The sequence below is a fragment of the Felis catus genome, chromosome A3 (genome assembly GCF_018350175.1).
Source record: "Felis catus isolate Fca126 chromosome A3, F.catus_Fca126_mat1.0, whole genome shotgun sequence".
In the NCBI taxonomy this organism is placed as follows: domain Eukaryota; kingdom Metazoa; phylum Chordata; class Mammalia; order Carnivora; family Felidae; genus Felis; species Felis catus.
The window spans coordinates 99852582-99868639 of record NC_058370.1 but is presented as its reverse complement, the minus strand read 5'-3'; the positions used below and the strand labels follow the sequence as shown (position 1 = coordinate 99868639).

Sequence of the window (16058 nt, the reverse complement as noted above, 5' to 3'; positions counted from 1 at the left end):
TTAAGCATCTGACTCTTGATCTCAGCTCAGGTCACGATCTCACAGTTTGTGAGTCGAGCCCCGTGTTGGGCTCTGCTGACAGCACGGAGCCTGCTTGGAATCCTCTCTTCCTCTCTCTCTGCCCCTACCCAACTCGTGCTCTCTCTCTCTCAAAATACATAAATAAACTTAAAAAAAAAAAAAAAAACTCGGCAAATTGAAAATCGATGGTAGCTGGGCTCAGGTGAACTGTCATTTGCTGAGAACCAACAAGTAGGTGAAGTTCATGCTATTGATCCCCCCTCACATTCCATACAGTAACGATGAACTTCTTCCTAATGATTTTAGTGACAGTGTTTTTACCTCTGACCTGTACCTCAATGGAACATCCTGTGTGTGCACAACTTTTTGGAGACAACCAACTGGATTCACTGCTCAAGCTTGGAGAGAGAACAACTTTCTTTGCATGCACCCTATTTCAGGCCCTAGGAACTCTTTCCTTAAATTCCTTACGTGTTTCTTTCCTAGCCCTATAGATGGACATATCACTTAATAAAATCAGTATTCCCTCTCTCTGACGAGAACTCATCAAGCATTGGAAGACAAACACCTTGTTCTCTGAGGTCTTCTGTTTCCCTCATATGCCACAGTCTCTGGACTCCTCACTGTTTTCTGGCCACCTGTCTCTAAATTAGCCCCATGTCTTTCTTAAAATTAGTAAAATATCCCAAAGGGAGTTGGCCAGCTGGTAGTGCAGAAAGTAAGATTGAAAGATTTATATATAATAGAACCGGGGCCACATAGGAACCTAATCAAAGTTGGTGGGGGGGAAAAAAAACCCTCAATTCTCTGTGCACAAGCACACACACACACACACACACACACACACACACACACACCTCTAGCAAATACTACTTGAAAGGCAAAATGTAAGCTTTTTGACATTCTGTCGTTGTATCCTATTAAGGGAAGGAAGTCTGAAGTTATGTGTCTCCTATATGGATTTTTCCTCTACTGAGAGAAATGGAAATCCACACTTTTATGTATTGGCTAAATGTTTGTGGAGACTGTCTGTACCGTAGGCACTGAGTTGGGCAGCCAAAGGGCTGGAGGCTGATAGAGCAGAGACGGAAGAATCGGGGTCTCTGATGACATAGATGGATTGCTTAACTGCCTGGCTCTGCAGAAAACACTGATCACAACAATAAAAGCAGTAGGATAAATTCCTTTCTTGTTTCACTACCAAAAAAAAAAGAGAGAGAGAGAGAGAGAGAGAGAGAGAAGAGGAACAAGTATTTATATTGTACCTACTATATGCCAGCAGTTGCTTGCTCTAGGTCTTGTGAATGCACTAGAGACTCATCTATTTAGGCAGAAATATCTATTCTCATGGTACTTACATTCTAATTGGAGAGATGGAATATAAGTAACATAAACCGCGCAGTAATAGTGAAAAATGCTAAGGAGAAAAACTAAGTCAAGGGCGAAGGGAGTGTGGGTTGTGACGCAGGTTGAACAGGGAAAGCCTCAAGCAGAAAACGACTTTTGAATAAATACCTGAAGGAAGTGGGGAGCTAGATGTGTGGATAGACAGGGGAAGAGCATTTTGGCAGAAGGAACACCAGTGTAGTGGCTTTGAGGTGGGCAGTGTGCTCAGCATGTTTGAAGAACCACAGGGAGGCCAGTGGACTGGAGCAGAGAGAAGAAATGAGGACACGGGGCTCCGTGTGACTGTATTAACAAAGGCTTTCTGGGCTCCTCACCCGCGGCAAGCAGTTGTGCTGCAGGACAGAAGACATAAAGATAAACCAAGAGTCTCTGTGGGGCAACGGGTGAGACCAGGTTTAGAGAACTGGAATGCATTTCAGGTCCTTCTAAGCAGTGTCACATTTTTGAGGTCCTTGCAAAGTGGACTGTGCATAAAATTCTTGAGATAAATCTTTTTCCTTATCAAAACTCTCCTTCTCTACCCTTGTGTTTGCTGGCATTGAAAATGGCAAAAGAGGGGCGCCTGGGTGGCTCAGTCGGTTAAGAATTCAACTCTTGATTTCGGCTCAGGTCATGATATCATGATTTGTGAGTTTGAGCCCCACACTGGGCTCGGCACTGACAGTGCGGAGCCTGCTTGGGATTCTCTCTCCCCACTCCCACCTCTCTCAAAACAAAACAAAAACAAAAACAAAAAACCCAAAAACCAAACCAAGCCAAAAACAAACAAAAAACACAAAACAAACAAAAACTTTAAAAAGAAAAAAAAAAGAAAACGACAAAAGAAACCCTTTATTTTTGTTTCTTTGATACTGTCCTTTTTTCCTCCCCTGCACGTATGCTTGTAGGAAAAAAAGATTAAACCCTCACATTTCAAATCATTGTCAGGATGTACACAGGTGAATGTCCATTTTCGTTTACTTTGGAGAATTCAGGTGAACTCTTCTGATCTATAAATTCAAGTGTTTGTTTCTAAAGCCCGGCTTCACCTCTCTCACTGCCTTTTGTCGTTTTCATTGGCTCGGTCTCTTTTGCAGGAACACATCTGTTGACTGTTTTCGGAGCTTCTGTCCTCTACACCTTGTCATCTTTTCCAGAGTGTTTTCGGTGCACAGACTGGACTTGTCACAATGACTGCTCTGCTGCTCTACGGTAAGATTCATGACCTGGGAGACAGAGTAAGAATCTCCCAAAGCTAACTTCTCCATAGCAGAAACTAGTAAAGGGATGGCGGCAGGTAATCCCCAATGACTGCCCAAACTAGAGGGTGAAAGTCTGATGAAAAACAGGACACGCACACGGCTGCAAAGCATCTCCCTACAGAGAGTACTTATTAGTTACAAACGGAGAAAGAGCCACTTCACAGTGGAAACACACAGCAGACACCAACTTAACCGAATGATTAAAGCTGACATCTCCACTATGGGGACAGATGGACACCGGGAGCCTGCCCCCCCAATGTGAGGCACTGAGGAGGACATAACATCAGTGCAGTAGTGTTCTTGCTGAAGACACATGACTGGAGCCTAACCAGGAGAAAACAGACAAACCCTAGAGGGAGGACATTCTACAAAATAGCTGCTCAGTACTTCTCAAAAAACATCAAGGTCAGGAAAGACAAAGGCTGAGGGACCCTGCTAGATAAAAGGAGACAAGGGACATGGCAGGTAAATGCCACGTGTGATCCTGGATTGGACTCTGGCCAGGGAAAAGCACATGGTTGTAATGGATACCATTGGGACATTTGCCAAAGTTTGAATATATACCATGGGTTAGAGAGTAATGTGAAATGTTCACTTCTTGATTTTGATAACTGTACTGCAGTCATTGTAAGGCAATATCTTTGTTCTTAGGAGATACATCCCAAGTATCCAGGGATAAAGGGGCATAGTGTCTCCAACTTACTCTCAAATTGTTAAAAAAATCTGTACATATATGTACATGTGTATATATGCATGTACACACACACACACACACACACACACACACACACAAACACAAAGAGAGAAGGACAAAGCATGGGACAAAAATTTCTGAATCTGGATAAATGTATATGGGAGTTCCTACGGTGCCTGGGTGGTTCAGAGGGTTAAGTGTCCAACTCCTGATTTCGGCTCAGGTCATGATCTTGTGGTTTGTGAGTTTGGGCCCCACAGTGGGCTCTGTACTGACAGCTCAGAGCCTGCTTGGGATTCTGTCTCCCTCTCTTTGCCCCTCCCCTGCTTGCTCGCTCTCAAAATTAAAAAAAAAAAAAAATGGGAGTCCTTGTATTATTCTTGTAATATTTCTGAAAGTTTAAAATTATACCCAAATAAAGAATTAATACTGCACAATAAGAATTGAAATCAGTATTGGAGGCAAACCAAAGCAGCAACAAGTTATGTGGTGAGTTTTGAAGTGTTTTGGGTCCACAGCAGGTATACCAGTAAGAATATGGAGAAACTATGCACAATTTAAAAAGGGAAACCTAGGGGCGCCTGGGTGGTTCAGTTGGTTGAGCGACCGACTTTGGCTCAGGTCACGATCTCACACTCTGTGAGTTTGAGCCCCGCATCGGGCTCTGTGCTGACAGCTCGGAGCCTGGAGCCTGCTTCAGATTCTGTGTCTCCCCCTCTCTCTGCTCCTCCCCTGCTCATGCTCTGTCACTCTCTGTCTCAAAAATAAATAAAAACATTAAAAAAATTTTTTTAAAGGGAAACCTCAATAATTTTTTTTGTTTATTTATTTTTGAGAGAGAGCACACGGGTGCAAGTGTGCAAGTGGGGGAGGGGCAGAGAGAGAGAGAGAGAGAGAGAGAGAGAGAGAGAGAGAGAAAGAGAAAGAATCCCAAGCAGGCTCCATAGTGTCAGTGCAGAACCCGATGTGAGGCTTGATCTCATTAACTGTGAGATCATGACCTGAATAGAAATCAAGAGTCGGATGCTTAACGGACTGACCCAGCCAGGCGCCCCCTCGATAAATGTTTTAAATTGAGAACTGGCATGTTAAGCAAAGTCAGGCTTCTCAGCTCGAAGGCGAAGCAGCGAGGCGGCTGTTCTTCAGAGGAGGGCTTCCAGGCACTGGCTTGACAATCCGACAGTTGCTTCTGAGAGCGGCCCAATATTTAATGGCAGAATGGGGAGCTTACTATTTAAAGGAAGCATTTTGGTCATCTTCTAGAAAGCAAGTTACAGGTGCATGCGCGCGCGTGTATAAACACACACACACACACACACACACACAAACACAGAAGAGAACGAAATGCTGTATAACAAAACGTGTGCGGGTTGTGGGATTACGGGGCTCTTTCTGTGCACTTTGCATCTTCCCAAGTGTTTTACACAACACGGGCATTACGTTTATGGGTTCGAAAACAGATTCAGTTAAAAAAAAAAAAAAAGTCCTGTAGGAGAAGAGGGAATGGAGCAAGAAGGAGAGAGGGCTTTAGAAGGGGTTATCAACCTTTCCCCCATCATTTATTCTTCCATTCATTCACAAATGTTCTACAAGTACCTACTCTGTGTTAGGTGTTAACAATAAGCGCTGGGTGAATGAATGTGATCAAAGCAGGTGGGATTCCTATGTTCGAGTTGGTTATGTTCTGGAAGTGCATATATTTGTTTTGTGTGGCTGGGCACAGTGCTCCAGGGAGAGTAGAGGGAAAAGACGGGGGCCAGGCACATGGGGCCACGGTAACGGTCTGGGTCTGGGTAACAGTCTACGTGCAAGGAGATTACAGTGATCAGATACTACAAATCGTTACATAGAAAATATCACAGCTATTCGGTTTTTAGAGCTTGTTTTTAAGGCATAAAATCCAAGCAGTAATAACACTTAACTCCATCCCCACCCTGGCTCAGTTATGGCTTGTTTATACACATTTCCTTGACAGGCAGCTTTGACACGACTCACTAAATCTCTGCCAAGTACGCAGGCAGTTTCCTTCACTTGCCCTTCTCCCGGGGCCAACCTCATCTTAAAATATTCTGCTCATGATTCTAAATGCAACTTCATAATCAAGTGTCTTCAACTTTCTAATAAAAACACCAGTGTCCAAACCTCCACAACTACTTCCGGGAACCTCCAAGTCCTGCTTACACCTCCAGCCTAGCGAAGCCAGCACCTAGCAAACTGGGGTCGTCTCTAGCTCCTTCCCTTTGGCCTCTGATTTGTGATTAGGGCAATGATTCTCCATTCTGGCTGCCCCTTAGAACCTCCTGGGTGAACTTAAAAAACTAAGATACCAACACTGCCTCAGACCAATTAAATCATATCCTTGGGAGAGTAATTGTGAGATTCTATAAGCTCATTATCTCTCTTACCCTCGTGATCTGTCCACTTGAACTGGCACCTACCGCAGGCCCTCATCACCTTTTCATCTGCTAATTAAACAGTATTTTAATTGCTCTTTCCTTGTCTTAATAACAGCAACGGTAAGTGGGGGTGGCACCCGCAGTGAGCTGACAGTTACTGAGGACTTACTTCGTGTCAGGAGCAATTCTAAAATCATTACAACGCACTGGTTCGTTTGCACACGACTCTTGAGATCGAGCCCTCTTCTATTCCCATTTTGTAGACGAGGAAACCAAAGCAATGAGAGATGAGGAAATGTGGCTAAAGCTGTACCGATAGGAAGAGGAGGAGCTGGGATTCACACCCACGGTGTTATACATTCTCTGGCACATAGATGGTCCCCCCCAGGTGTGTCAGGCTTTGCTCCCACACATACATGTATCTCAGAAGTTGGAATGAGACGCTCCAACCCGAAAATTGAGAAGGGGGGGGGTCCTTCTCCCAAACTGTAGGATTTCAAGTTAATGTTAAGGTTTTTGCCCATAAATTTTCCTTCCTTGAGCTTTTGAGGCCCGTTTATGCCTTTTTAAAATTTTTATTTTTTTATTAAAAAAAAATTTTTTTTTAACATTTATTTATTTTTGAGACAGAGAGAGACAGAGCATGAACAGGGGAGGGTCAGAGAGAGGGAGACACAGAATCTGAAACAGGCTCCAGGCTCTGAGCTGTCAGCACAAAGCCCGATGCGGGGCTCGAACTCATGGATCGCGAGATCATGACCTGAGCTGAAGTCGGACACTTAACCAACTGAGCCACCCAGGCGCCCCAATTTTTTTTTTATTCTTAAGTCATCTCTACACTTAATATGCGGCTTCAACTTACAACGCTGAGATTAAGATGCTCCACTGACTGAGCCAGTCAGGCTCCCTTCTGCTTTTTTTCTTTTTTTTTAAACTTGAGACGGGGGTGGGAGGGGCAGAGAGAGAGAGAGAGAGAGAGAGAGAGAGAGAGAGTATCTTAAGCAGGTTCCATGCTCAGTGCTGAGCCCATGACTCTGGGATCATGAGCTGAATTTAAGAGTCGGACACTCAACCAACTGAGCCAGTCAGGCTCCTCTCTGCTTTTTTTTTTTTTTTAACTTGAGCGGGGGTTGTGCTGGAGGGACAGAGAGAGAGAGAGAGAGAGAGAGAGAGAGAGAGAGAGAATCTTAAGCAGGCTCCATGCTGAGGGCAGAGCCCAATGCAGGGCTCAAGCCCACGACCCGGAGATCGTGACCTGAGCTGAATTCAAGAGTCGGACACTCAACCCACAGAGCCACCCAGGTGCCCTTGCTTTACTATAGCAGAATATACAGTGCGATAATACACAACTTACTAGAAAATTAGCCGTTTTGTCACCTACGGTGTAACGTAGCCACTGTTCATGCTTCTCCACACTGACAAATTAGGGGCCCCTGTTCTACCGCCAAGCTGGATTAGTTTCTGCAGAGCACTACCTGCAGGGATGGGCGTCTGCCTGGCTGGAGGAGCCACGGGCACAGAACCTTGCTGAGAGGTTAGCAATTTCATGTATCTTTAGGTCACTCACATGGAGGTAATAAGTGAGAATGGGGACCTTGACTTATTTGAGGAAAATAGTCCAGAAAGAGAATGCAGGTGTAGAGAGGGCCCGGAACTGTTAGCGTGTGTGCATACAGGCCCCTGGAGTCACGAAAGCCCGAGTCCAGGAAGCAGAGCGCTGCAAACACTGTCCGATGCCACCTGCGTTGAGGAAAAGCAGGGGAAACGCTTGGACTGAGGCATGCGACGCAGTTGCCGAGCCGGGCCGAGCCCGGCCGCGGTGGGTTGGCAGAACGAACGATGCAGAGGCAGAGGTGGAAGTCCTGCTCTTGTGGGAGAAGCCAGTGGTGGACACCACATGGGAAATCAGATAAAGCTCGCAGCAGGAGGAGGTCTGGACACAGGCTTTTCATTTTATTTTCCAGAGACGGATTGCTCTGCGCAGCAGGAAGGATGGGAAGCTCAATGAGTCCCCATGCTAGTTTTAAAGGGAACTCTCTTCCTCTAAAGTAGATGGAGGGGCGCCTGGGTGGCTCAGTCTGCTGGGCATCCAACTCTTGATTTCAGCTCAAGTCATGACCTCACGGTTTGGGTGTTCAAACCTCGCCTTGGGCTCTGTGCTGACAACATGGAGCTTGCTTGGGATCTTCTCTCTCCCTCTCTCTCTGCCCCTCCCCTGCTCTCTCTCTCTCAAAATAAACAAACAAACAAATAAAAACTTACTAAAAAAGTAGGGGAGATTTTAGACAATATGCAGAGAGAATATGTGGAGGGAAGAGAGGAGAGAGGGCCCTGCCATCTCGGGGTCCACTGCAGTGGGCTGGGGGATGCCACAGGTTAGGTGGGGGGGGGGGGGGGTGAGCAAAGATTTGAAACAGTTAAAGAGAGACAGCTGTGCCTAGAGGGGACAAGCCAGGTCTGTGGCAGGGTAGATGTGGGAAGCCGAGTCCTCCACCGGGACCGACCACTAGAGGGCATCGGGACCTCACGCTACGCCATCCCACACAGGACTCTGGGGGACCAGAGACGCGACCCTGGCCTGTTCCTAGGGCGGCCACAGAGCCTCTCAGGGGCAGCCTGAACCAGATGGCTGGCCGCTCACCGTTCCCTACACAGTCACTGGTCTCTCCTAGAGATGGTAGAAACCAGCTCTCCCCACTTGTCTCCCCAGGGGATGGCAGCGACAGTCATCTGACAACTACACAGGACACTGCTTTATAAACTTCCAAGGGCTCTGTCACTGTAAACTGCTCTCACATGTACTGGAAATCATACAGGCTCACTGAGCCCGAATTATCTTCTCTGTATATCTAGACTCTCAGCTTTTAAATGAAAAAGGACTGTCAGGGTATCTTAAAGTGTCCCGAATGAAATGAAATAATATGTCTGGGATTTATTTTAAAGCAACCCAGTGTAGTAGGAGGAGGTGTGTGGGTGAAAGGGAACAGGTGAAATTTTCCATAATAATGTTTCTAAAAACACTATGTTTCCCAGGTCTCCTTGTCTATAAAATGCATAGGTCATGCCAGTGGGGTTCCTTCTAGCTGTACCCTCTAGGACTCGGAGGCTCACTGTACAATGCATATCACCAGTTAGCTTGAGGGGTGTGTGGGTCTTAAGGCTAGGGAGGCCCCAAGCTCCTAAGAAAAGTCCTGGAATGCAATGTCCCAGGACCATCTCTTGTCGATTTCAGTCCACCGCAAGCCCTGAGGAGGCGAGACCTGCTTGGACCTCATTGCTCCCGCCTCCCAGGACCATCCAGATCTTCCTTTGAGACCTGAGTTGTCACAGGGCTTGGCACAAAGGTCTCAGCTGCCCCACTGGGGTTTTCGTTTGCACAGGGCCTCTTCAACTGTTGCTGCCAGCAACAATGAAAAGTGGCAGCAATGTAGAAGGAGCTCCAAAAGAGAGAAGGAACACCGCTGCCCAGGTGGAGGGGGCAGAGGGATTCTTAGGGAAGCGGCAAGGACCAGGGAACCAGCCAGGGTCAGTGCCGGCATTTCTAATCATACGACATCACAGCTGGTATGTGCGTGTGTGTTGAGGTGGAAGGGGTGGAAAAGCATACAGGTAACACAGCCACACCCCCAACTGCTCAGCTCTTCTCCTGAGACACACACTTGGGGCAACACCGCCAGACCCCATCAGCTTCGGGATGGTGGATGGGATGCAACGACATGGGGTGAGGGGAACGAGAAGATCCCTTTGGCACTTGAAGGGGAAACAGACTTACCAAGTGTGCCGGGGATGGTGACCTGGTGTCCTTGACTGTGGCACTGGATGGGACATCGAGGAGGGGCCATTTCATCTGTAGGTACTGCACAGGGGATAGAAAACACAAGGCATCTGGTGAGATGAGGCCTCGTGAGCACCCCCAAGTGAGCAGAGGAGGAGCTGTGCAGGTAGGCTGCTGCTGGTTCTCCGTGACCGCACATGCTCCTTCCTGCTCAGTGTCCAGATGATTATCTCAGGGGAGAGCACACACTCAGAATCACCACTGCCATCACCTGCCCCCTCTGTCATGTTGTGGGGGACACACAACAGGACAACCAGCCAAAGTGTCCAAAGAACCTATATCGCTGAGGGTCAAGCTCTCCCTGCTCTAGTCATGGGACAAGCAGGGCACATCTAGGGACCAAGGGCTCCCACATGGTGATCCTGCCCCATTCATTCCCATCACACACAATACTCCCTAAGAAATAGCCTCCAGAAGTATTTGGTGAAGGAATGAATAAAAACCATCTGCCCGACACTCACAGGGTCATGGGTGGTATCTGTCCGTACTCAACGATGCTGATTTAACTTCTAGCTATAGTGTTTCTCAGCCTTGAAAAGATTATCCAGTACCTTACCCTGTATTATTGCAGAAAATCCAAACCAAACAGCAAACCCTCAACATACACATGCACATACTTTCTTTAAACAAAAAGCTTCTTCTTGGGGCACCTGGGTAACTCTGTCATTTGAGCAATGAACTTGATTGCGGCGCAGGTCATGATCTCAGAGTCAAGGGATTGAGAGCTTGCACTGGGCTCTGAGCATGAAGCCTGCTAGAGACTTTCTCTCTCTCTCCCTCCTTCTGCCCCTATCCCCTGCTCACACGCTCTCTCTCCCTAAGATAAAAAATAAAATAATTTAAAAAAGCCTCTCCTCAACCCTGGCATGGCAGTCTTTGGCAAGGGCCTGGAAAGGAATGAGTGGAGAGGCTGTGAGGGGCACTGGGTGAGCCCGCCTCGGGTCCGGAGTCAAACGCTCATGGGTTCAGGGTCTCACTCTGCCAGTGTAGGCTGTGCAACTCTGGACAAGCATCTTAACAACTCTGAGTCTCGGCTTCTGCATCTGTAAGGCAAGGCTACTCTCAATAACTTTATAGGTTGTTAGAAGGATTAGGGACAATGTCAAGTATTGAACACAATGCTTTGCACGTGGGAGACATTTGATAAATGGCAGCTAGTATTTTCGTAAGCAAACCATTAGTCTTTGCCAAGGGCAAAGCACACATGTTGTCTTAGTGTCAACACTGACATGGTGTTTCTGGGCAGCAGACCAGCTATGCAGACTCTTTGCAAAATTCTTGAGGTTACTTTGGAAATTACACCTCCAATAGGAAATGATGGCTCCAGGAAGAGTTTCATAGACAGAAATAAGTTTCTGAGTTATCCCTTGCTCTGGTCACTCAATTTCAGGGAAAAAGAAATCGTGAGTTGGCCTTGAGCTATGTGCACAGGATCAGAAAACTAGGATGGGCCGTGCCCCTTTGCTTTCCATCAAAGAGTCCACAAATATGGACTGAGTGGGCAGGGTCTGGGCTTTCAAAACAATGTCCACAGGCAAGGATAATGGCCCTAGGACACATCTACAAAGGGCCAGTGAGTAGCACAGACAGCAGGTGGGATGGACCAATCAGGCCTGGCTGTGGGAGGCTTGGGAGGTGGGAACAAAAGGGGGTTGTGGGGGTGCTATAAATGAGGGCAGTCTTCACTCTGGGCCCTCTGTTGCCTGCCCCTCCATCCATGAGGCCACACCGAGTATCATCCCTGTCCCTGCATTCTGCTGATCCGTCCCACCCCCACCTGTCTTCTTCCTTACCCAGAGCCTACGCTTTGTAGATAAACTAACTGGGATTTCAATGCCTTTGGCAAATTAAAAACACTGGACAAATACTGGAATCATGAGTTAAAACTCATTTCCTGGGGTGCCTGGGTGGCTCAGTAGGTTAGGCACCCAAATCTTGATTTTGCCTCAGGTCATGATCTCAGATTGTGAGTGTGAGCCCCGAGTCGGGCTCCGCACCAACAGCTCGGAGCCTGCTTGGGATTCTCTCTCTGCTCCTCCCCTGTTTGCTCGCGTGTGCACGCGCACTCTCATGCAGGCTCTCAAAAATAAATACATAAACCTTAAAAAAAAAAAAAAGCCCTCATTTCCTCAGTGAATAACATCTGTGCCATACTGGCAGTTTCCAAAGCATTTCCACACACATAAACCAGTTTCCTCTTCACAACAACCCTGCTATTATTGCAAGTAGGGGGTGACTGTCCCAAATTTTCAGATGAGCTAATGGAGGTAAACAGGGTGAGTGACTAGCCCAAATTTATGATGGGAACTGAAGTTGAAGTCTCTTGGCTTCAACTCCATGCTGTTCACTGCGACAGCAGTCATCACATCACCTTCTTGAACCCCACCCCCCACCCCCAGCCTTTTCTTTGCTCCCATGTGTTTTTCTCCCTCCCTTTCTGTCTCGCCCAGGGCTGGCAACCTCAGAGCTGAATGAATATATACACACCAACGTTCTCCTGTAGGGACGCTTGAGGTGACCCAAGCTTACACCGTTCATCACACTGTTTCTCTAGAAGCAACAACCTGAGCATTTATCCGTTTTTCTTGAAGTTGAACTACAATCACAACTATCACGTGTGAAAAGAAGTATCCCACATCCACCCCAATATGAAACATAGTAGAAGGGGCTCCTGAAACCCACCAACTCTACCAGCATCTGGTTCCCTAACTGACGTCATAAAGACACACGCTGAACACTCCTCATTCTTGTTGGCCAGGGATGCTCTTAGATCAAATAGGAATCCATCTGAATCCTAGTTTGGGAAAGAACATTATTAGTGGACCTTTTGAGTTGTTAGGCAGAGCAGGCTTGTAGGAGTCTAGTTCAGGGCTTCTCAACCATGGCACTAGTGACATTTTGGGATACTGTGGGGGCTGTCCTGTGCACTGCAGGATATTTAGCGGCATCCCTGGCCTCTGCCTCCAAAAGCCAGTAGCTCCCATTCTCCTGCCCATTTGTGATAACCAAAAAGGTCTCCAGACTTTGCCAAATGTCTCTGGGAGTGGGAAAACCGTCCCCCAATGGGAACCACTGCTCTACTATGAGCTCCATGAGGGTCTGCCTTCATGCTGGGGCTATCAAGGTACAAATATACATATGGACACATACACACACACACACTCAGAGCAAGTGCTTTTAGCTACTGTGTTTGGTTGTCCATCACATGCTTGGTGTCTTACCTACCCACTGCCTGGACTTCCAGGGGGAGGAAGAGACCACACTGTCCTCATATCTCTGTAGGGTTCCCTCTCACTCAATGACTTTAATGGAGACCTGGAAGCTTAGAAGTGTGTAAAAATCTTTAGCCTTGTCCACGACCAAAGCCTGGCCCCATAGAGATCTGTCAGACAGGTGGGGAGAGTGGTTTTGGCAACGGTGGACATCTGGCCCAGGACCTTTCCCGCTCCAGGAAATCTGGGGGGTGGGGGGTGGGGGTGGTGTGGGTGTGCCTGTGTACAAGGAAGGATTCATTCGATAAAGAAATAGAGGATTGTTCCTTCCCCGTTTCTACTTTTCTGCCTTTTTAAGATTTTGAAACACGTGATGTGGGGTGGTGGGGAAAGACCTATAAAAAGACGCAGGGGCCCACTGCAGCTTTGCCATCAAACTCCCCTGGATCGCAATTCTGAAGAAAGGAGCATTTGAAAGGGACAGCTGAGCTTCCCAGAACCACAGATCAGGGCAGCAGGGACCTGCGGCAGCACCTCTGTAAGCCTCTTCCACCTCAGCACCAGATCTGTGGAGGTAGCCGGGCAGTTCTGAATTCCTGGGTCAGGCGTACCCCAATGTTTAGGGGCAATAAAACTCTCTTTGGCTGCAATTCTCATCTGAAGCCAGCCCACAATCACCCTGGGACTAATCGGTTATCTGGGGAGTAAGAGAGATGTGGCTGAGCCTAGATTCTTTGTATGGTAATGGCATTTGGGCAAATTAAAAATGCTAGGTTTCTCCAAGCCTAGTCCCGGTTTTCCATCCAACTGACCACAACCGGCTCCTGACCAGTGTTATCATGCACAGGCTGTAGCGCAGTGAGGATGGGCCGGCGGGCTGCCTCCCTGCCGGGGATGCTCTTTGGAATGTAGACCATGGATGCTGTGTGGCACCAGTGCAACTGACTGCCAAGTGATAGCAACGGCCACCACACATGGGATGCTGACTAGGAGGTGAGTATTCTCTTCTGATACTCAAAGAGAAAACTAGACTCAAATGGTGAGTACTACCACTCTCGATTTACTCATGCTGCTTAATATGCTACCGTATGTTGTGACTCTCTGAGACAGGACAGATATGCAGTTTCCTGATCTGACTGAATTTGGGAAACTCTTTCTGGGGATTGGGGTTCCATAGAACACACTTGGGGAACTTATGGTTCACAGTTAGGTAGACTGAGGCTGTGGTTTAGAACCTGTCTTTACTGTACTGACTCAGTTGTGAGATGTATACACAGTGATAGATTTTCTTACACGAAAGCATCCTTGCATGCCCCAGGTAAACCCTATTTGGTCATGGTGGCTTGTTCGTTCTTGTACTGTATTGTGGAATGCAAACTATGAGTCTCTTAAGATTTTGACTTCAACATTCCTAAGGGAGAGTGAACAAAGTTTTTTTTGTGGTATTTTTCTCAAGGGCTGCTATCAGTGTTATTTTGGCTTTACTCTTTAGAAAGGGGGCTGTACCTCTTTTTCTTTATGCTCTGGGTCCCTTTCTGCTTCTGGGGCCCCTCTTTAGTGCCCTTAGTGCCCTCCTTGCGGTGAATACTTGGCCAGGTGGGCTATTTCCATTCGACTTGGCCCCAGGGAAGGGTCCCTCTGAAGGGCGCTCTCACCAAAGAGCCAGAACCTCCTTTCCTGCAGGGAGGCAGAGAATCGGTCCTACAGGATCCCTGCTTAGCTTGAAGACTGTGCAGCAGATTAATTGCAGCTGTGCCCTGGAATTTCCCCAACATACAAATCTTCATGATGTAAAACAGCTGGGAGGAAATCCCAGCATGCCCCGTACGGAGGCAGAACTGCCAATGAGCTATGGAGATTAACCCTCCACCTCCCAGAAGGTAGGGACCCTCCTCCCCCTCCCCCCGCCCAGCCATGTCTGCCCCTGTTCCCAGCTTGCTTTGGCGTGGACAGGACTCTACAGGACTCTGGGTACCGCCCACAGTCTTCCCATTCACAGGTTCTCACAGAAAACCCTTTAGGCAGGGCCCAGGCAAGAGAGGAAGCAAAGCTTCATGTTACAGAAGCCAAGAGCAGAGCTCGCCGAAGTGCACCACAGTTGGAAGCGAGGAAAGAAGTCCTCTCCAAAAGTTTCCCAGGTGAGAACACGCCATTCCACAGAATTCCTTCCACTTCTTGATCTCTTCCCCCTGGCTTTACCGTCTCACAGGTTTTACCCTTCAGTAGCAGAAACTTGCCAGTGGAGATGACCAATCTTTCCTGCATCTCTGGTCCCCAGTGATAAACAGACACTCTGGGACCCCAAAGCCAGGGCCCCTGGAACAGAGAAGAGGGCTTTCTTCCCCAGACCGCCCTCTTAGGAAACTGCATGGTGCAGCCACCCAGCAAAACAGGCCAGAGACCCAACCCCACAGGCTGTCCACCACAGAGTGACAAGGAAATTGTGCAAAATGCAATTTTTTTTTTAACATGAAGAATCGTATTCTAAAAACATGTGAACCAGTGATCAGTTTCTCTTTACTCTCCATTCTGCCACAATTGGGGATGGGGATAGAATCAGGACCACTGCAGTGGCTTCCCGAATTCAACGCGAGTTTATCTTCTAAAAACTAAGTCATCAGGGGGCACCTGGCTGTCTCAGGCAGTAAAGCACGCGACCCTTAACCTCAGGGTTGTGAGATCGAGACCCACAATGGGTGTGGAGCCTACTTAACAACAACAACAACAAAAACACCTAACTCATCAGGTATCTTCCTTGCTTAAAAAATCCTTTCCTAGTTGGTTGCTGGGCCCCCCAAAGTCCTCAGCAATCCGGTGCCAACCTATCTTTCCAGCCTTCATCCCTCAGGGCTCCCCTGCTCCTCCATCACCCACCGACGCCAACTGCACTCAAGTTCCTACAATATTCTGTGCCATTTGATCAGCTGCTCCGCAGCCTGGAGTATCCTTCACCAGCAGGAATCTCTAACCTCTTCTTCAAAACCCTGTCCCAAGGTCACCTTCCCAGACAAGCCTTCTGCAGCTCCCCACAGGAGCCAGTCACTCTCACCTCTGTGCCAGCTTGGCGTTCCCATGGCACTCGTCATGCTGTGTGGCTGTTATCCACTTGCAAATTCTGTCTGTCTCTTGGACTGTAAGCTCCTCAAGGGTCACATCCACATCCCCAGTTCCTCGCCCAGAAGCCAGCATTCATGCTTCCAGACCCTGTCTCGCTTTGAGCTTAAGCGCTTACCAAACTCCTAAGCCCTAGTT

General features: G+C 47.8%; 1 protein-coding gene across 5 annotated transcripts in view; it reads right to left on the bottom strand.

The window, feature by feature from the left end:
* Window positions 1-16058, bottom strand: part of TCF7L1 (transcription factor 7 like 1) — a 157806-nt gene that overhangs the window by 11287 nt on the left and 130461 nt on the right. For all 5 annotated transcript variants that reach the window (XM_045054490.1, XM_045054491.1, XM_023251821.2 and 2 more), the window contains one exon: window positions 9532-9615. In XM_045054490.1, the coding sequence (XP_044910425.1) occupies window positions 9532-9615 (84 nt within the window). The remainder of the gene's footprint in view (window positions 1-9531; window positions 9616-16058) is intronic.